Raw genomic sequence first — 21,554 nt, forward strand, 5'->3', positions numbered from 1 at the left:
ACACACACACACACACCTTTCAGATTAAGCATTTAGAAAATCATATATTTATCACCATGTGTAACAGATAATGATTACGATATTTCTCATGATCGGTCTCACAGTGGTACAAACACTGTTCTGATCCCAGCTGCTGCTGCTGCCGTCCACCTTCCAGTTCAGACTCCAGGCCAGACTCCAGTCTGAGGGGAAGCCCTTGTTGGCCAGACATGTGAGCGTGGCCTTGCCCTGGTCCAGCTCCTCAATGGAGGGGGGCAGCACCGTCAGGGTGGGACGGGTATCACCTAGGAGACTCCTAAACTCCTGATATATGATGCTCAATCTCGTCAGTCTGGAGTTTCAAATCGTTTCACTGGCATTGGATCAGACCCTGACTACACTCTGACCATCAGTAGAGTTCAGGCTGAAGATGCAGGAGTCTATTATTGTCAGCAGCATAACAGCTTCCCGGTCACACAGTGATACAACGTCGTACAAAAACCTCCCTCAGCTGTAGAGGAACTGATCTGACTCAACAGCTGCACTCAGACCAAAAACAACAGAGGTTTGATATGAAAGAAATCACTTATTACAGCAATAATGATAATTATACTTTTAATTATTGAAAGTAAGTATAGTTTTAAAAATTATATTGTTGATAGAGTGTCAGAACAGGATCACTGTGTTAGAGTGAGTCTTACTCAGACTCAGAATCAAACACAGTTGAAGAATCACATGCTGTGATACAGAACAACATAGTACAGAGCAGAACAGAGAGGACATGTGAAGGACACCATGTAGCACAGACTCACTGTTTCTTTTAAAATATTCTAATTTCATCTTAAACTTTGCAAATGTTTTCTTATAGATACCATAGTTTATTTGTAAAATGATGACTGTTATGACCTTCGAAAGGAGCTCTTTACAAAGAAGACCATTCAAAACATTCAACCAGTGTATTAAGAAAGTAAATAGCAACTTCAAATAAAAACTGATGGGTGGGATAAACTGAAAAAAGAAGGGAAGACACACAGATCAGTCCACAAAGGGATGTAGGATTTAAAAAAATTATAAATGTTGAAATATTCTCATTGCATCTTTCACTTTGACAAGCTTTAAACGTACAATATGTGTGTGAAGTTGTGAAATTAAATGATACAATTCTAATCTCAAAGTCAGAAGAGTCATTTAACACATTAACATGTGACAGCAGATATTAGTATAAAAATATGTTTGGATACATTATTTGATGAAAACATTTTTATCATTTACAGATGGTATCAACATTTGGGTGAGAAATTAAAACATTGAAAAAACAACACGCACAAAAGAAAATAATTAATTTCATATTTAAATACATACAGTCCTACTGAAAGAGCTCATAGATGTTAAATTAATCATTATTAATCAGATATCACTTTGATAAATCCTGACTTTTACATGACTATATTTTAAATTTAAAACCAGTATATATGTGTCTGGTGAAATAGTTGGCGAAAGACTGAAAAAGGCTTAACAATTTGAAAAAGAAAGAACAATTACTTTAGTGTTAGACTTTGTTATGTAGATAAACACTGTCTAAACATCTCAATGCCTTTTTGCACCAACATTCCCATCATTTAATGCTTCTCTTTGGGCATTAGCTACCAACAATCCAATCTTCCTTTTTACCTTCGTCATATAAGGAATCATGTACATAACACATGCATAAGTGTAAAAAACAAATTGGATGTCTAGATTTACCTTCCAAATTTTTATTTTGTTTTGTGATTTTTTTCAGGCAAAGACTCCTTTATTGACAGTAGAGAGACAGAAGATCATGGAAGAGAGAGGGGGATGTGACATTCAACAAAGGTCCTCTGGCCAGATTCGTACCAGGGTCCGCTGTGTATGTGGCATGCACCCTAACCACTCAAGCACCTATTAGTGGCTTGCTACACCGATTCAGCCAAACTTCATTAACCTGCCTTTTTTTGTGTAGTATTCCGACACATTTATTGATCCATTGATTAAACAGGCTCAGAGTAATCAAATACTTATAAAGTAAGTCAGGGCATTTCCATAGAGAGCCACTTTGCATCAGCAGCACCATGCTCCAGTGCTCTGGGAGAGTTTATAGTCCTGAGAGTTGAACACTGGATGACTGACAGCTGTCCTTCATGACAACAGAAGCCACAGAAATCCTCCTCATCAAAAACATGACTTTGATCTCCATCCTGATCTGGACTCTCCTCTGCTGCTGCTTCACAGGTAAAGTCCAGAGAATCAAACTCCTCTCCTCTATGAACATCAGTCCCTATGAAATGAAGCCCACAAAACCATGATGCTGCTTTATGTTTTTGTCTCTGTATCCTCAGAGTCCAGAGGCCAGTACACAGTGACTCAGCCTGCAGCAGTGAGATCTGCTCTGGGAGGATCTGCAACCATCAGCTGTAGGACCAGTCAGAATGTTTATAATAACAACTACTTATTCTGGTACCAACAGAGAGATGGAGAAACTCCTAAACTTTTCATTAAACATGCTACCACTCGAGAATCAGGGATTCCAGGTCGTTTTACAGGCAGTGGATCAAAGTCTGACTTCACTCTGACCATCAGTGGAGTTCAGGCTGAAGATGCAGCAGTTTATTACTGTAAGAGTTATCACGAACCCAACAGTCAGCGTGTGTTCACACGGTGAAAAAGCGTTGTACAAAAACCTCCCTCAGTCAGACTGAACAGAAACTGAACTGACTGCTGCAGCTGGAAGCTACTGCAGAGACTGATACAGTTCACTGAACACACACACACACACACACCTTTCAGATTAAGCATTTAGAAAATCATATATTTATCACCATGTGTAACAGATAATGATTACGATATTTCTCATGATCGGTCTCACAGTGGTACAAACACAGTTACAACTTTGTACTGATGACCTGATAGAAACTGAAGGAACAAAATAAAGTTATATTGCAGTAAATGAAAGAACACTTAATTTAGTGTTAGACTTTGTTATGTAGATAGGCACTGCCTAAAATCTCAATGCCTTTTTGCACCAACATTCCCATCATTTAATGCTTCTCTTTGGGCATTAGCTAGCAACAATCCAGTCTCCCTTTTTGCCTTCATCATGTAAGGAATGATGTAACCAACACATGCATAAGCGTCAAAAACAAATTGGATGTCCAAATTTAACTTCCAAATTTTTTATTATTATATTTTTTGTGGATGTTTTTCAGACATAGACAACTTTATTGACAGTAGAGATACAGAAAATCATGGAAGAGAGGGGGAGATGTGACATTCAACAAAGGTCCTCTGGCCAGGATTCGTATCAGGGTCCGCTGCGTATGTGGCATGCGCCCTAATCACTCAACCACCTGCACACCATACCTTCCAACATTTTATTAGTGGATTGCTACACTGATTTAGCCAAACTTCATTAACCTGCCTTTTTTTAACATTATTTGTGTATAGCTAAATGTTCATATGCAGCCTCAAAAGTACAAAAGTACAAACATACAAATTCTCTCTGTCAATAACTGTAGAGACAGAAGATGCCTCATCACCACTTCTGTCCTTTTTCTTCATCATGTCTGTTGATATGGCTAATATATAAAGTTCTGTATATCAGAGTCAAATAAATGTTCAGAATTAATTAATATGTTCTGATATAACTAATAATGATGATAATAAAAACAGCAAAAGTCATTGATTGGATGAACACGTCTTTATTTTCTTGAAATATTGAAACCACTGAGAAAGAAACATCACTACTGCAACATTTAAAGAGACAGAGAGAAAAGAACAACAGAGAAGCAGAGATCAGAGTGAGAGAAGTAGCAGAGTAAAACCAGTAGCAGAGTCCCAGTGAGTCAGATCAGGACTGGGAACACTGGTCTCTCCTCAGTGTCTTTGAGAGTGGAGCCTGGGAGCCCTGGGTGGCCTCACAGATCACAGAGCCCACCTTCCTCCACTGGTCTGCAGTGAGCCTCAGGGTGCTGCTCCAGCTGTAGTGGCCGTCCTTCTGCAGCACCACGGGGCTCCTGCTCTGCTCCACGCTGCTGCTGCCGTCCACCTTCCAGTTCAGACTCCAGGCCAGACTCCAGTCTGAGGGGAAGCCATTGTTGGCCAGACACGTGAGCGTGGCCTTGCCCTGGTCCAGCTCCTCAATGGAGGGGGGTAGCACTGTCAGGGTGGGACGGGCATCACCTAGGAGACACCAATCACATTAGAGGACAGGGACCACCAACTGTCAGTAAAACAGCAGACAGTTAGACAGCGTTACTGTGTGAGAGTGGATTTTCCCCTTTAAGGAGTTTGTGTCAGATGTCTTTTCTGCTCCACCAGTCACTCACTCACACATTGTTTCACTTCCCTTTAAGAAACCTCTCATGCAGATCAGCACAGAAAGACTCATCGTACTGTTTGACCTGAAATATATCAAACTACACTGCAAATAAAACAAGAACATTTCATCACTTTCTTCTCAAAATCATCAAACATTTGAACAAAGCGTTACATTACAACACTCACTGGAAACATGACCAAACACAGAAGATGAACTGACCACCAGCTGATTTCAAACATCACTAAGCAAACTGTTCAAATGACTTCAAACTAAATTTGAAACAATATAGAGATCAGAAATTTGGCACATTTTCAAACAAACTTCTTCATCATCACTCTGCTCAATTTAATTTTACAAATAAACAAAAACTTAATGTTGAGTTGAAAAATAAAAAAGACTCTTAGATAATATTTTTAAAATGTTCTTTTTTTTCTACACGTCAAGTTATTAAATTTCAGTATGACGGGAATGTGAATAGAAAAGTTTAGTGAAGCTGCTCTGAGTTATCCTCCATGATAAAAGAGGAGAAATACAAACATCAATATTAAAAGTGTTGTAAATTAAAATTAAATTTTTATCTGTTGTAAGCATTCAGAAACTTAATTTTAAACATAACTTAACAATATTATATTTAGTATTTGAACAGAAACTTACTTCCAACATCCAGTCTGGTTCCTCCACCAAAAGTCCACCACAGTGATACAAACTCATTGAGTCGTCGTACAAAAACCTCTCACTGTAGAGAGACACGGCTCTCTGACTTTGAACATTGAACTAAAACTACAAGCTCTCAAAATGCAGCTTCACCATTAAAATTTTTAATAATATTTTATCTTCTGACTCAGTGTTTTATTTAGTATTCATTTATTTATTATTTTTATTTTCTTTACAATAAGTTCCTGAATTTTAAAAGCAAAAGTGGTCTTTGTCTCTAAATTCAAGTTCTTGACAAAAAAGAGTTTTATATGAAAGTGGACACGAAAAAACAGAATCATAAAAAAGCTATACAAATAAAATAACTCCTGAAATGATAAATAATATAAACATTTGACTTACTTCCAACATCCAGTCTGGTTCCTCCACCGAACGTGTACCACAGTGATACAAACTCATTGAGTCGTCGTACAAAAACCTCTCACTGTAGAGAGACACGGCTCTCTGACTTTGACACAAACAAACTCACTAAAATTAGACTCTTGTTTGGAACATTTTTAACGTAATTTGACAACTGACAACAACACAGTGACACGCATTTTATATATGTGTAATTTTATTTAACATGTTCTTTTTTATTGAATTTATAAGTTTTTTTTCTGGTAATAAGTTTAAATATATAAAATTACATTCTAAAAAAGAAAGCTGTCAATTCACATGAAGTCATAACCACATTAAATGAATCACTGACACATCCTAATCAATATTCTGATCAATTGATTGATCCATTGATTAAACAGCATCATCAGAGTAATCCAAGTCCCTGTTGGAGTCAGTCAGAGCATTTCCATAGAGAGCCACTTTGCATCAGCAGCACCATGCTCCAGTGCTCTGGGAGAGTTTATAGTCCTGAGAGTTGAACACTGGATGACTGACAGCTGTCCTTCATGACAACAGACGCCACAGAAATCCTCCTCATCAAAAACATGACTTTGATCTCCGTGCTCATCTGGACTCTCCTCTGCTGCTGCTTCACAGGTAAAGTCCAGAGAATCAAACTCCTCTCCTCTATGAACATCCGTCCCTCTGAAATGAAGCCCACAAAACCATGATGCTGCTTTATGTTTTTGTCTCTGTATCCTCAGAGTCCAGAGGCCAGTACACATTGACTCAGCCTGCAGCAGTGAGATCTACTCTGGGAGGATCTGCAACCATCAGCTGTAGGACCAGTCAGGATGTTTATAATAACAACCACTTATTCTGGTACCAACAGAGAGATGGAGAAACTCCTAAACTTTTCATTAAACATGCTACCAGTCGACAATCAGGGATTCCAGGTCGTTTTACAGGCAGTGGATCAAACTCTGACTTCACTCTGACCATCAGTGGAGTTCAGGCTGAAGATGCAGCAGTTTATTACTGTCAGAGTCTCCACTATCCCAACAGTCAGTGGGTGTTCACACAGTGAAAAAGCGTCATACAAAAACCTCCCTCAGACTGAACAGAAACTGAACTGACTGCTGCAGCTGGAAGCTACTGCAGAGACTGATACAGTTCATTGAACACATGGTACATTATCTCACACACTCATATTTCATTAAGTGGAAAGAAAGCACACATTCCCACTTTTAGGAAGAATGAAAAAATATAAAAATATCTTAACGAAAACAGTTTCTGGACAATGATTGTGTTTGTGGAAATCAGTGAAGTGGTTCTTCCATCACAGCTTTTCACCATCCGTTCTTATCCTTTTATGATTTGAATCAAGGTTTTTTAAATACTTATGATCACATTTATTTAACCATGAGGAGAGAGATTGTCTGGAAACTATTGATAACAAATTTCTTGGTTATGACCTTTTAACCAGTCTGGGTGGATCACATCTCAATTATATCCTGTCAAAAGAAAATATGAAGAAACAAATTACAATCAGAAACTTTCATAATCATAAATTCCAACTTCAAAACATATAAACCTCACATAAAATATTATTTCATAGTAGGAAACTAATTGCAGTAAGTTGATCAAAGATTTGACAACATATAAAATGTACTCTTTTTTTCATATTTTCTTAATTTGAAGCTATTCACATTTCACAATAACATACAAAGATCAATTTATTGAAGCTGGTCTGACTTTAACTCCATGACGAAAGCAGTGAAATTAAAACAGGAAAAAATGAAGTCCTGAAAAATCAGGATATTTTTATTTATTGGAAACATTTAATGACATTTAAATGCATTAAAGCTTTAACTGGCAAAATTATACATAATATTTATGGATAAACTTATATGTAGTTTATGCTGCTATAGGTTTAGACTGCCGGGGGACTCCCACTCCCATGATGCACTGAGCTCCTCTCTCCTCCTCTTCTTCTTCTCTAAAGGGGCTTATTTCAAAGAAGGCCGAAAATAATAAAGTTGCGAGTGCCAAACATTCAACCAGTGTATTAAGAAAGTAACCAACAACTTCGAACAAAAACTGATGGGTCAGCCAAACTGAACAAAAAGAAGAGAAGACACAAAGACCAGTCCACAAAGGGTCAAACGGTCTGGGCTCTCCCCTCCAACCTAAATCCACAAAGACACTAAAACTCAGAAAACAGGACTACCAGACCCACCTAACAGATAGAAAACTAACAAAGATAAAGAACTAAAACATGGTTAAAACAACACAAACTGCTGCTGCCAATGCTGGGAAGTGGAAGAGAGCAGGAGCCAAATTTCTTCCCCTCTATATCAGTCCTTCCTCAATCAGACTGGATCATGACTTAGAGAAAACATAGAACATTATAAAAGTGCAATACCAATCCTATCCAGCAGGGGGGGGAGTATGTACTACATGAAATGATTAAATCCCTCTGAACTTCTCTAGAGACAAATTCAGTGTCTGAAGACTCATTTAACACAGTAACATGTGACAGCAGATATTAGTGTAACAATATGTTTGGACACATTATTTGATGAATAGATCTTTATCATTTACAGATGGTATCAATATGACAGTAAGCAATAAAAATAACACCTGAAACCGTGATGATTCTGTTGATCAGTCAGAGCATTTCCATAGAGTGCCACTTTGCATCAGCAGCACCATGCTCCAGTGCTCTGGGAGAGTTTATAGTCCTGAGAGTTGAACACTGGATGACTGACAGCTGTCCTTCATGACAACAGAAGCCACAGAAATCCTTCTCATCAAAAACATGACTTTGATCTCCATCCTCATCTGGACTCTCCTCTGCTGCTGCTTCACAGGTAAAGTCCAGAGAATCAAACTCCTCTCCTCTATGAACATCCGTCCCCCTGAAATGAAGCCCACAAAACCATGATGCTGCTTTATGTTTTTGTCTCTGTATCCTCAGAGTCCAGAGGCCAGGTCACAGTGACTCAGCCTGCAGCAGTGAGATCTGATCTGGGAGGATCTGCAACTATCAGCTGTAGGACCAGTCAGGACATTTATAATTCAAACTACTTGGCCTGGTACCAACAGAGAGATGGAGAAACTCCTAAACTTCTCATTCACTATACTACCACTCGAGCATCAGGTATTCCAAGTCGTTTTACAGGCAGTGGATCAAACTCTGACTTCACTCTGACCATCAGTGGAGTTCAGGCTGAAGATGCCGCAGTTTATTACTGTCAGAGTGGCCACTATCTCAACAGTAAGTGGGTATTCACACAGTGAAAAAGCGTCGTACAAAAACCTCCCTCAGTCAGACTGAACAGAAACTGAATTGACTGCTGCAGCTGGAAGCTACTGCAGAGACTGATACAGTTCACTGAACACACACACACACACAGTAATAAGTCATATGACCCTATAACCTATTATAGATAATAAACACTTTATTTTTCATCATTGTTCTCAGTGTTACAAACACAGTCACAACTTTCAGACTGTGACTTTGTGACTTTTTTCTGCTGATCTACACATTAATCACCACTGAACCATCAAAACAGACAGACTGCACTCACAAAATGAATCCTAATACATGACATATAAATATAAATAAAACATGACATTAAACCAGTGATATTATGGTATTAACTGGTTACATGAGGATGAGACATCTCAGTAGATTGTCATGGTTGGTTTAATGTCTTTATTTTCCATTGTTACTATTTTCTAACAGATGTCTTCAGACTTTTTTAGTGAAGGCTGGACTGTGTGGGAGAGGGCTTATTTTGAGTTGGACTTTTTTAGAAAGACTGAAGTATTACATTAGCAGACTTTATTAGTTGGTCTTTTCTCTGTCTTCCAGTCTGTCTGTGTGTTGTGAGTGTGTGTCTCTGTTCACCTTTTCCCGCCACACTTTCCCTGCACACCTGCCCTGCATCATGTTCATCAGCCCTGCTCTGCTCCTAGTGTCTTTCCCAGCCAATCACTCCCAGCCTGCACTTGTGTCTAGTCACCTGTTCCCCATTCCCTCATTAGTTCACACAGCATTCAGCATTGTGTTTTATCCAGTCAGCTAGTTATATTTCTTACATTTGATTCCAAGTATAAAGACCTTTTTCTTCAGTCCTGCTTTTGGTCTCTGCCTTTAAGACCACCTACTCCACTATTCATGACACAGATTCATTATCCATTCATCCTCTCTGTCCTCAGACTAGCACAGACTCACTGCCTCTGTTAACATATTCTCATTATCTTTAACTTTGCAAAACCATTTCCTTCTAAATACCATAGTTTATGTGTAAAATGATGACTGGTATGACCCTCTAAAGGAGCTCTTTACAAAAAAAGGCCAAAAATAAAAAAGTTGCGAGTGTCAAACATTCAACCAGTTTATTAAGAAAGTAACCAACAACTTCTCACAAAAACTGATGGGTCAGCCAACCTGAACAAAAAGAAGAGAAGACACACAGATCAGTCCACAAAGGGTCAAAGGATATGGGCTCTCCCCTCCAACCTCAATCCACAAAGACACAGAAAACAGGACTACAAGACCCACCAAACAGACAGAAAACTAACAAAGGTAAAGAACTAAAACATGGTTAAAACAACACAAACTGCTGCTGCCAATGCTGGGAAGTGGAAGAGAGCATGAGCCAAATTTCTTCCCCTCTATATCAATCCTTCATCAATCAGACTGGATCAGGACTTAGGAGAAAACACAGAACATTATAAAAGGTGATTCATGCTATGCCAATCCTATCCAGCAGGGGGGAGTATGTAACAGTGACATGAAATTATAAAATCCCTCTGAACTTCTCTAGAGACAAATTCAATGTCTGAAGACTCATTTAACACAGTAACATGTGACAGCAGATATTAGTGTAACAATATGTTTGGACACATTATTTGATGAATAGATCTTTATTATTTACATATGGTGTAAACATTACAGCAAGCAAAAACTAACACTTGAAACCAGGATGATTCTGTTAATCAGTCAGAGCATTTCCATAGAGAGCCACTTTGCATCAGCAGCACCATGCTCCAATGCTCTGGGAGAGTTTATAGTCCTGAGAGTTGAACACTGGATGACTGACAGCTGTCCTTCATGACAACAGAAGCCACAGAAATCCTCCTCATCAAAAACATGACTTTGATCTCCGTCCTCATCTGGACTCTCCTCTGCTGCTGCTTCACAGGTAAAGTCCAGAGAATCAAACTCCTCCTCTATGAACATCCGTCCCTCTGAAATGAAGCTCACAAAACCATGATGCTGCTTTATGTTTTTGTCTCTGTATCCTCAGAGTCCAGAGGCCAGATCACAGTGACTCAGCCTGCATTAGTGAGATCTACTCTGGGAGGATCTGCAACCATCAGCTGTAGGACCAGTCAGAATGTTCATAATAACAACTACTTACACTGGTACCAACAGAGAGATGGAGAAACTCCTAAACTGCTCATTACCTATGCTACCACTCGACAATCAGGTATTCCAGATCGTTTTACAGGCAGTGGATCAAACTCTGACTTCACTCTGACCATCAGTGGAGTTCAGGCTGAAGATGCCGCAGTTTATTACTGTCAGAGTGCACACCATCTCAACAGTAAGTGGGTGTTCACACAGTGAAAAAGCGTCGTACAAAAACCTCCCTCAGTCAGACTGAACAGAAACTGAACTGACTGCTGCAGCTGGAAGCTACTGCAGAGACTGATACAGTTCACTGAACACACACACAGTAATAAGACATATGACCCTATAACCTATTGTAGATAATAATCACATTATTTTTCATCATTGTTCTCAGTGATACAAACACAGTCACAACTTTCAGACTGTGACTTTCTGACTTTTTTCTGTTGATCTACACATTTATCACCACTGAACCATCAAAACAGACAGACTGCACCCACAAAATGAATCCTACTAATACAACATGACATTAAACCAGTGATATTATGGTATTAACTGGTTACACGAGGATGAGACATCTCAGTAGATTGTCATGGTTGGTTTAGTGTCTTTATTTTCCAACAGATGTCCTCAGACTATTTTAGTGAAGGCTGGACTGTGTGGGAGAGGACTTATTTTGAGTTGGGTTTTTTAGAAAGACTGAAGTATTACATTAGTAGACTTTATTAGTTGGTCTTTTCTCTGTCTTCCAGTCTGTCTGTGTGTTGTGCGTGTGTGTCTGTGTTCAGCTTTTCCCTCCACACTTTCCCTGCACACCTGCCCTGCATCATGTTCATCAGCCCTGCTCTGCTCCCAGTGTCTTTCCCAGCCAATCACTCCCAGACTGCACTTGTGTCTATTCACCTGTTCCCCATTCCCTCATTAGTTCAGACAGCATTCAGTATTGTGTTTTATCCAGTAAGCTAGTTTTATTTCTTACATTTGATTCCAAGTATAAAGACCTTTTTCTTCAGTCCTGCTTTTGGTCTCTGCCTTTAAGACCACCTGCTCCACTATTCATGACACAGATTCATTATCCATTCATCCTCTCTCTCCTCAGACTAGCACAGACTCACTGCCTCTGTTAAAATATTCTCATTATCGTTAACTTTGCAAAACCATTTCCTTCTAAATACCATAGTTTATGTGTAAAATGATGACTGGTATGACCCTCTAAAGGAGCTCTTTACAAAAAAGGCCAAAAATAAAAAAAGTTGCGAGTGTCAAAACTTCAACCAATTTATTAACAAAGTAACCAACAACTTCTCACAAAAACTGATGGGTCAGCCAAACTGAACAAAAAGAAGAGAAGACACACAGATCAGTTTATAAAGGGTTAAAGGATCTGGGCTCTCCCCTCCAACCTAAATCCACAAAGACACTAAAACTCAGAAAACAGGACTACCAAACCCACCAAACAGATAGAAAACTAACAAATGTAAAGAACTAAAACATGGTTAAAACAACACAAACTGCTGCTGCCAATGCTGGGAAGTGGAAGAGAGCATGAGCCAAATTTCTTCCCCTCTGCATTGACCCTTCATCAATCAGACTGGATCAGGACTTAGGAGAGAACACAGAACATTATAAAAGGAGATTCATGCTATACCAATCCTATCCAGCAGTGGGGAGTATGTGCTAGTGACATGAAATGATAAAATCCCTCTGAACTTCTCTAGAGACAAACTCAGTGTCTGAAGACCCATTTAACACAGTAACATGTGACAGCAGATATTAGTGTAACAATATGTTTGGACACATTATTTGATGAATAGATCTTTATCATTTACAGATGGTATTAAGATTACAGCAAGCAAAAAATAACACTTGAAAATGTGATGATTCTGTTAATCAGTCAGAGCATTTCCATAGAGAGCCACTTTGCATCAGCAGCACCATGCTCCAGTGCTCTGGGAGAGTTTATAGTCCTGAGAGTTGAACACTGGATGACTGACAGCTGTCCTTCATGACAACAGAAGCCACAGAAATCCTCCTCATCAAAAACATGACTTTGATCTCCATCCTCATCTGGACTGTCCTCTGCTGCTGCTTCACAGATAAAGTCCAGAGAATCAAACTCCTCTCCTCTATGAACATCCGTCCCTCTGAAATGAAGCCCACCAAACCATGATGCTGCTTTATGTTTTTGTCTCTGTATTCTCAGAGTCCAGAGGCCAGATCACAGTAACTCAGCCTGCTGCAGTGAGTTCTGCTTCCGAAGGCTCCGTCAGTTTGATATGCAGGGTCAGTCAGGATGTTATATTTTATAATGGTTACCATGAGTTAGCCTGGTACCAACAGAGAAATGGAGAAGCTACTAAACGGCTAATTAACAGGGCTAATCAGCGAGCATCAGGTATTACAGGTCGGTTTACAGGCAGTGGATCAAAATCTGACTTCACTCTGACCATCAGTGGAGTTCAGGCTGAAGATGCAGCAGTTTATTACTGTCAGAGTAAACATGTTATCAACAGCCAGCATATGTTCACACAGTGAAAAAGCGTTGTACAAAAACCTCCCTCAGTCAAACTGAACAGAAACTGAGCTGTCTGCTGCAGCTGGAAGCTACTGCAGAGACTGATACAGCTCACTGAACACACACGCACACACACACACACACTTAAACAGGTTTCTAATTAAGCAATTTGAAACTCGTTTATTTATCACCATGTGTAAAAAACATTAATTCATCTCATATTTAAATACATACAGTCCTACTGAAAGAGCTCACAGATGTTAAATTAATCATTATTAATCAGATATCACTTTGATAAATCCTGACTTTTACATGACTGTGTTTTAAATTTAAAACCGTTATTATATGTGTCTGGTGAAATTGTTGCGAAAGACTGAAAAGGACTTAACAATTTAAAAAGAAAGAACAATTATTTTAGTGTTAGACTTTGTTATGTAGATAAACACTGTCTAAACATCTCGATGCCTTTTTGCACCAACATTCCCATCATTTAATGCTTCTCTTTGGGCATAAGCTAGCAACAACCCAATCTCCCTTTTTGCCTTCGTCATATAAGGAATTATGTAAACAACACATGCATAAGCGTCAATAACAAATTGTATGTCCAAATTTACCTTCCAAAATGGTCCGCTGCGTATGTGGTATGCGCCCTAACCACTCAACCACCTGCGCATCATACCTTCCAACATTTTATTAGTGGCTTGCTACACTGATTTACCAAAACTTTGTGTACTATTCTGACACATTTATTGATCCATTGACTAAACAGGCTCAGAGTAATTCAAATACTTATAAAGTCAGCCAGGGCATTTCCATAGAGAGCCACTTTGCATCAGCAGCACCATGCTCCAGTGCTCTGGGAGAGTTTATAGTCCTGAGAGTTGAACACTAGATGACTGAAAGCTGTCCTTCATGACAACAGAAGCCACAGAAATCCTCCTCATCAAAAACATGACTTTGATCTCCGTCCTCATCTGGACTCTCCTCTGCTGCTGCTTCACAGGTAAAGTCCAGAGAATCAAACTCCTCTCCTTTATGAACATCCGTCCCTCTGAAATGAAGCCCACAAAACCATGATGCTGCTTTATGTTTTTGTCTCTGTATCCTCAGAGTCCAGAGGCCAGGTCACAGTGACTCAGCCTGCAGCAGTGAGATCTACTCTGGGAGGATCTACGACCATCAGCTGTAGGACCAGTCAGGATGTGTTTGTTGGGAGCTACCATGACCAATACTGGTACCAACAAAAAGATGGAGCGACTCCTAAACTGTTCATATATGGTTCTAAATATCAAGCATCAGGGATTTCAGGTCGTTTTACAGGCAGTGGATCAAACTCTGACTTCACTCTGACCATCAGTGGAGTTCAGGCTGAAGATGCAGCAGTTTATTACTGTAAGTGTCAGCATTATATCAACAGTCAGCATATGTTCACACAATGAAAAAGCGTCGTACAAAAACCTCCCTCAGTCAGACTCAACAGAAACTGAACTGACTGCTGCAGCTGGAAGCTACTGCAGAGACTGATACAGTTCACTGAACACACATTACACTATCTCACACACTCATATTTCATTAAGTGGATTAACAGTTTGCAGATTCACGCTTTTAGGAAGAATGAAATCTTGTCAAAATATTATAAAGAAAACACTTTCCGGACAATTATCGTCTTGGTGGAAATCAGTGAAGTTCTCCATCACAGCCTCTCGCTATTCATTCTTAACCTGTTATGGTTTGATCCAATATTTGTAAATGATAATAATCCCATTTCTTTAACAATGAGGAAAGAGATTGTCAGTGAACCTTTGATAAGAAATGTCTTGGTTATGACCTTTGACCTCAGCCTCATACACTATCAAATCTTTCTCAATTATATCATCTAAAAAGAAAATATGAAAACAAAAATCAGCATCATGAACTTTCATAATCATAGTTTCCAACATCTATCTATCTATCTATCTATCTATCTATCTATCTATCTATCTATCTATCTATCTATCTATCTATCTATCTATCTATCTATCTATCTATCTATCTATCTATCTCGATCATAGATTCATAGTTCAGGGTTTCACAAAAGGTTAGAGAGGATTTGTGGCATTATTTTTATTAAAGTATGTATATCATCCTATTTTAACTTTTAACATATAGACAGAGTAGAGTAATATTGATCTGACTCATTTCCTGCCGGAGTGTCCTTAAGCTGCTCTGTCTGAATCACTTTGGATGAGCTCAAAGGCCTCTATTAATGATTTGAAATCTGATGCAGTACCACAATATGTTCACATGAGGGCAGTATTGATTTATAGCTGTACAGACAAGACACTGCATGGGAAAATGCAACCAGCAACACCGATTTGAGACCAATGTGGAAGTACACAGCAGCTCTCAGGACGAATTAACTCTATTACTATTAACATCTCATCCCACTAGCTGAACATTCAACCTCAAGTACAGTTTCACAGAAGTGCTAGAAGTGCTGTAGACTCTGACTCTTGTGTCTACAATTAGTATAAGACAAGTAGAGACAAGAAAGGAGAATATAGAGGCATGTCTCATTTGTCTTATGAGAGGTGATGTAAACGACTGGGCCATGTAACATAAAATATGTACATCACTACTGTTACAATGAGACGAAGCCAGTAAGATTTAGTCATTTAATATAATACCATACGAGAGTAACTGTGCTTGCTGTTAAATGTTTGTTTTATGTAAAGCACATTGAGTTGTCATTGTGTATGAAATGCGCTATATAAATAAAACTGCCTTGCCTTGCAATAATATGTACAAAATCAACTGATTGGATGAAAACGCCTTTATTGTTTCAAGGTACAGTTAATATCAGCATTTCACTGCAAGCAATAAAAAAGAAAAAACAAGAAAAACGACATGAGTGAGAATTGCGGAGATCAGAGTGAGAGCAGTAGCAGAGTAAAACCAGTAGCAGAGTCCCAGTGAGTCAGATCAGGACTGGGAACACTGGTCTCTCCTCAGTGTCTTTGAGAGTGGAGCCTGGGAGCCCTGGGTGGCCTCGCAGATCACAGAGCCCACCTTCCTCCACTGGTCTGCAGTGAGCCTCAGGGTGCTGCTCCAGCTGTAGAGGCCGTCCTTCTGCAGCACCACGGGGCTCCTGCTCTGCTCCACGCTGCTACTGCCATCCACCTTCCAGTTCAGACTCCAGGCCAGACTCCAGTCTGAGGGGAAGCCATTGTTGGCCAGACACGTGAGCGTGGCCTTGCCCTGGTCCAGCTCCTCAATGGATGGGGGCAGTACCGTCAGGGTGGGACGGGCATCATCTAGGAGACACCAATCACATTAGAGGACAGGGACCACACAACTGTCAGTAAAACAGCAGACAGTTAGACACCGTTACTGTGTGAGAGTGGATTTTCCCCTTTAAGGAGTTTGTGTCAGATGTCTTTTCTGCTCCACCAGTCACTCACTCACACATTGTTTCACTTCCCTTTAAGAAACCTCTCATGCAGATCAGCACAGAAAGACTCATCGTACTGTTTGACCTGAAATATATCAAACTACACTGCAAATAAAACAAGAACATTTCATCACTTTCTTCTCAAAATCATCAAACATTTGAACAAAGCGTTACATTACAACACTCACTGGAAACATAACCAAACACAGAAGATGAACTGACCACCAGCTGATTTCAAACATCACTAAGCAAACTGTTCAAATGACTTCAAACTAAATTTGAAACAATATAGAGATCAGAAATTTGGCACATTTTCAAACAAACTTCTATATCATTACTCTGCTCAATTCAATTTTATAAATTATATTTCAACCTAAAAAAAAACTTAATGTTGGGATGAAAAATTAAAAATGACTCTTAGACAATCATTAAAAAATTAATCTAAATTTTCTTCTTTTCTGCACGTCAAGTTATTAAATTTCAGTATGACGGGAATGTGAATAGACAAGTTTAGTGAAGCTGCTCTGAGTTATCCTCCATGATAAAGGAGGAGAAATACAAACATCAAAATTAAAAGCGCTGTTAATAAAAACTATATTTTTATCTGTTGTAAGCATTCAGAAACTTAATTTTAAACATAACTTAACAATATTATATTTAGTATTTGAACAGAAACTTACTTCCAACATCCAGTCTGGTTCCTCCACCAAAAGTCAACCACAGTGATACAAACTCATTGAGTCGTCGTACAAAAACCTCTCACTGTAGAGAGACACGGCTCTCTGACTTTCAACACTGAACTAAAACTACAAGCTCTCAAAATGCAGCTTCACCATTAACATTTTTAATAATATTTTATCTTCTGACTCAGTGTTTTATTCTCTTTACAATAAGTTCCTGAATTTTAAATGCAAAAGTGGTCTTTGTCTCTAAATGCAAGTTCTTTACAAAAAAGAGTTTTCTATGAAAGTGGACACGAAAAAACAGAATCATAAAAAAGCAATACAAATAAAATAACTCCTAAAATGATAAATAATATAAACATTTGACTTACTTCCAACATCCAGTCTGGTTCCTCCACCGAACGTGTACCACAGTGATACAAACTCATTGAGTCGTCGTACAAAAACCTCTCACTGTAGAGAGACACGGCTCTCTGACTTTGACACAAACAAACTCACTAAAATTAGACTCTTGTTTGGAACATTTTTAACGTAATTTGACAACTGACAACATCACAGTGACATGCATTTTATATATATGTAATTTTATTTAAATTGTTCATTTTTATTGAATTAATTCTTTTTTCTGGTAATAAGTTTAAATATAATAAATTATGTTCTAACAAAGAAAGCTGTCAATTCACATGAAGTCGTAACCACATCAAATGAATCACTGACACATCGTAATCAATATTCTGATCAATTGATTGATCCATTGATTAAACAGCATCATCAGAGTAATCCAAGTCCCTGTTGGAGTCAGTCAGAGCATTTCCATAGAGAGCCACTTTGCATCAGCAGCACCATGCTCCAGTGCTCTGGGAGAGTTTATAGTCCTGAGAGTTGAACACTGGATGACTGACAGCTGTCCTTCATGACAACAGAAGCCACAGAAATCCTCCTCATCAAAAACATGACTTCAATCTCCGTCCTCATCTGGACTCTCCTCTGCTGCTGCTTCACAGGTAAAGTCCAGAGAATCAAACTCCTCTCCTCTATGAACATCCGTCCCTCTGAAATGAAGCCCACAAAACCATGATGCTGCTTTATGTATTTGTCTCTGTATCCTCAGAGTCCAGAGGCCAGATCACAGTGACTCAGCCTGCAGCAGTGAGATCTGCTCTGGGAGGATCTGCAGCCATTAGCTGTAGGACCAGTCAGAGTGTTTATGGCTGTAGCAGTGCTAACTGTTTAGCCTGGTACCAACAGAGAGATGGAGAAACTCCTAAACTTCTCATTTACTATACTACCACTCGAGCATCAGGGATTCCAGGTCGTTTTACAGGCAGTGGATCAAACTCTGACTTCACTCTGACCATCAGTGGAGTTCAGGCTGAAGATGCAGCAGTTTATTACTGTCAGAGTTTTCACTATCCCAACAGTCAGTATGTGTTCACACTGTGAAAAAGCGTCATACAAAAACCTCCCTCAGTCAGACTGAACAGAAACTGAACTGACTGTTGCAGCTGGAAGCTACTGCAGAGACTGATACAGTTCACTGAACACACACACACACACACACACATACACACACACACACACACACACACACACACAGTAATAAGACATATGACCCTATAACCTATTATCACACTATTTTTCATCATTTTTCTCAGTGATACAAACACAGTCACAACTTTCAGTCTGTGACTTTGTGCCTTTTTCCTGTTGATCTACACATTAATCACCACTGAACCATCAAAACAGACAAACTGCACTCACAAAATGAATCCTACTAATACAACCAGACATTAAACCAGTGATATTATGGTATTAACTGGTTACATGAGGATGAGACATCTCAGTAGATTGTCATGGTTGGTTTAGTGTCTTTATTTTCCTTTGTTACTATTTTCCAACAGATGTCCTCAGACTATTTTAGTGAAGGCTGGGCTGTGTGGGAGAGGGCTTATTTTGAGTTGGACTTTTTAGAAAGACTGAGGTATTACATTAGCAGACTTTATTAGTTGGTCTTTTCTCTGTCTTCCAGTCTGTCTGTGTGTTGTGAGTGTGTGTCTCTGTTCAGCTTTTCCCGCCACACTTTCCCTGCACACCTGCCCTGCATCATGTTCATCAGCCCTGCTCTGCTCCCAGTGTCTTTCCCAGCCAATCACTCCCAGCCTGCACTTGTGTCTAGTCACCTGTTCCCCATTCCCTCACTAGTTCACACAGCATTCAGCATTGTGTTTTATCCATTCAGCTAGTTTTGTCTCTTACATTTGATTCCAAGAATAAATACCTTTTTCGTTAATCTTGCTTTTGGTCTCTGCCTTTTAGACCAACTGCTCCCCTATTCATGACATAGATTCATTATTCTGAGAGGAAGATTGATTTAAACACACAAAATATTTCCATGTAATACACTCAGTGATAAATACTTTACAGATTTCTTCAGATGAAATGATATGATTGTGTAAAAATTAGCAAATCATTTTTCATTCAGTCTTGAAACATATAACAAATACTGTTATTGTATTGACCGGTGTACTTTTTAAGAACAGCATGAATAATAAGAAAGTGGAAACTTTCTACAGTCTGTCATTAAAGAGTTAGTAGTATTGTTGTTAACATCCAGTCTGGTTCCACCACAGTCATACAAACTTACTGAGTGATAGTTTTAAAACCTCTGGTTGCAGAGAGACATGGCTCTCTGACATTGAACACAAAAAACTGCATCAAAATAGTCCCTGACCATAATATTAATGAAAACAATGGCACATTTGTTTTCAATTAATGACATTTTTCATATAATGTATATCAGTAAGTAGTAAGTAAAATTGATGTCTCTAGTATTAAACTGAACAAAATATGTTCTGACTGAAACATTGTCAGTACTCTAATACATTGATTGATCCATTGAGAAACTTGATCACAGTAATCCAAGTCTCTGTTGGAGTCAGTCAGAGCATTTCCATAGAGAGCCACTTTGCATCAGCAGCACCATGCTCCAGTGCTCTGGGAGAGTTTATAGTCCTGAGAGTTGAACACTGGATGACTGACGGCTGTCCTTCATGACAACAGAAGCCACAGAAATCCTCCTCATCAAAAACATGACTTTGATCTCCGTCCTCATCTGGACTCTCCTCTGCTGCTGCTTCACAGGTAAAGTCCAGAGAATCAAACTCCTCTCCTCTATGAACATCCGTCCCTCTGAAATGAAGCCCACAAAACCATGATGCTGCTTTATGTTTTTGTCTCTGTATCCTCAGAGTCCAGAGGTCAGATCACAGTGACTCAGCCTGCAGCAGTGAGGTCTACTCTGGGAGGATCTGTCACTATCGACTGTACAATCTGTCCGAATGTTGTTGATCAATTATACTGGTACCAACAGAGAGATGGAGAAATTCCTAAAGTGCTCATTAAATATGTTAATCAGAGAGAATCAGGGATTTCAGGTCGTTTTACAGGCAGTGGATCAAACTCTGTCTTCACTCTGACCATCAGTGGAGTTCAGGCTGAAGATGCAGCAGTTTATTACTGTCAGAGTTTCCATGTCCCTTCTCAGTATGTGTTCACACAGTGAAAAAGCGTCGTACAAAAACCTCCCTCAGTCAGACTGAACAGAAACTGAACTGACTGTTGCAGCTGGAAGCTACTGCAGAGACTGATACAGTTCACTGAACACACAAACACACATTTAGCTGCTTCTTGAAGTTGTCCACAGTGTAAAGCTGTAAAAGTGATTACATTTGTGTTTAATTTAATTATTTAATGAATTGTGGGCCTGTAAAAGTCACCAATACAGGTGGGACATGACAACTTTTTCAGGACAGTGTTAAAGACCAGACAATGACTCTGTGGACCACTATTGATCCAGGGAAGTGAAACAGAAATGAAAATGAAGTTATAATAGTTAACATGGAAGAAATAAATGTGTCAATGATCATCTTCATCTCAGCTTGAGGTACATGGATCTAAGTTAAATAACAAATCACAATTAGAAAGAAACAGAAGTCAATCAAACACTTCACATGTTGGTAAAGAGTAATATCAGTTCAGAAGAGACTCCTACATTACTGATGGTAGATTTAAAAGATTATACATCTCTAAACCTTCATCCTCCCTTCTTTTTAAGTTCTCACTGTTATACAGCAACGTAAATCCATCTT

The 21,554-nt window shown here is 39.1% G+C and overlaps 8 gene segments (V, D, J or C); 6 read left to right on the forward strand and 2 right to left on the reverse strand.

The window, feature by feature from the left end:
* The first annotated feature begins 2,177 nt into the window (after positions 1-2,177).
* On the forward strand, positions 2,178-2,659 carry LOC128374625 (Ig kappa chain V region 2717-like). The segment is given in 2 exon segments: positions 2,178-2,229; positions 2,337-2,659. Coding segments are annotated over 2 exon segments (375 nt in total).
* Positions 2,660-3,844: 1,185 nt separating this feature from the next.
* On the reverse strand, positions 3,845-5,428 carry LOC128374626 (Ig kappa-b4 chain C region-like). The segment is given in 3 exon segments: positions 3,845-4,176; positions 4,970-5,045; positions 5,372-5,428. Coding segments are annotated over 3 exon segments (465 nt in total).
* A 527-nt stretch (positions 5,429-5,955) lies between these two features.
* On the forward strand, positions 5,956-6,437 carry LOC128374627 (Ig kappa chain V region 2717-like). The segment is given in 2 exon segments: positions 5,956-6,007; positions 6,115-6,437. Coding segments are annotated over 2 exon segments (375 nt in total).
* Positions 6,438-8,139: 1,702 nt separating this feature from the next.
* On the forward strand, positions 8,140-8,653 carry LOC128373818 (Ig kappa chain V region 3381-like). The segment is given in 2 exon segments: positions 8,140-8,223; positions 8,331-8,653. Coding segments are annotated over 2 exon segments (375 nt in total).
* A 1,806-nt stretch (positions 8,654-10,459) lies between these two features.
* On the forward strand, positions 10,460-10,994 carry LOC128373819 (immunoglobulin kappa variable 4-1-like). The segment is given in 2 exon segments: positions 10,460-10,566; positions 10,672-10,994. Coding segments are annotated over 2 exon segments (414 nt in total).
* Positions 10,995-14,202: 3,208 nt separating this feature from the next.
* Positions 14,203-14,732, forward strand: LOC128373820 (Ig kappa chain V region 3381-like). The segment is given in 2 exon segments: positions 14,203-14,296; positions 14,404-14,732. Coding segments are annotated over 2 exon segments (420 nt in total).
* Positions 14,733-16,254: 1,522 nt separating this feature from the next.
* On the reverse strand, positions 16,255-17,834 carry LOC128373821 (Ig kappa-b4 chain C region-like). The segment is given in 3 exon segments: positions 16,255-16,586; positions 17,404-17,479; positions 17,778-17,834. Coding segments are annotated over 3 exon segments (465 nt in total).
* A 507-nt stretch (positions 17,835-18,341) lies between these two features.
* Positions 18,342-18,849, forward strand: LOC128374707 (Ig kappa chain V region 3381-like). The segment is given in 2 exon segments: positions 18,342-18,410; positions 18,518-18,849. Coding segments are annotated over 2 exon segments (384 nt in total).
* The last annotated feature ends 2,705 nt before the right edge of the window (positions 18,850-21,554 follow it).

This window comes from Scomber japonicus, chromosome 15 (genome assembly GCF_027409825.1).
Source record: "Scomber japonicus isolate fScoJap1 chromosome 15, fScoJap1.pri, whole genome shotgun sequence".
NCBI lineage: Eukaryota > Metazoa > Chordata > Actinopteri > Scombriformes > Scombridae > Scomber > Scomber japonicus.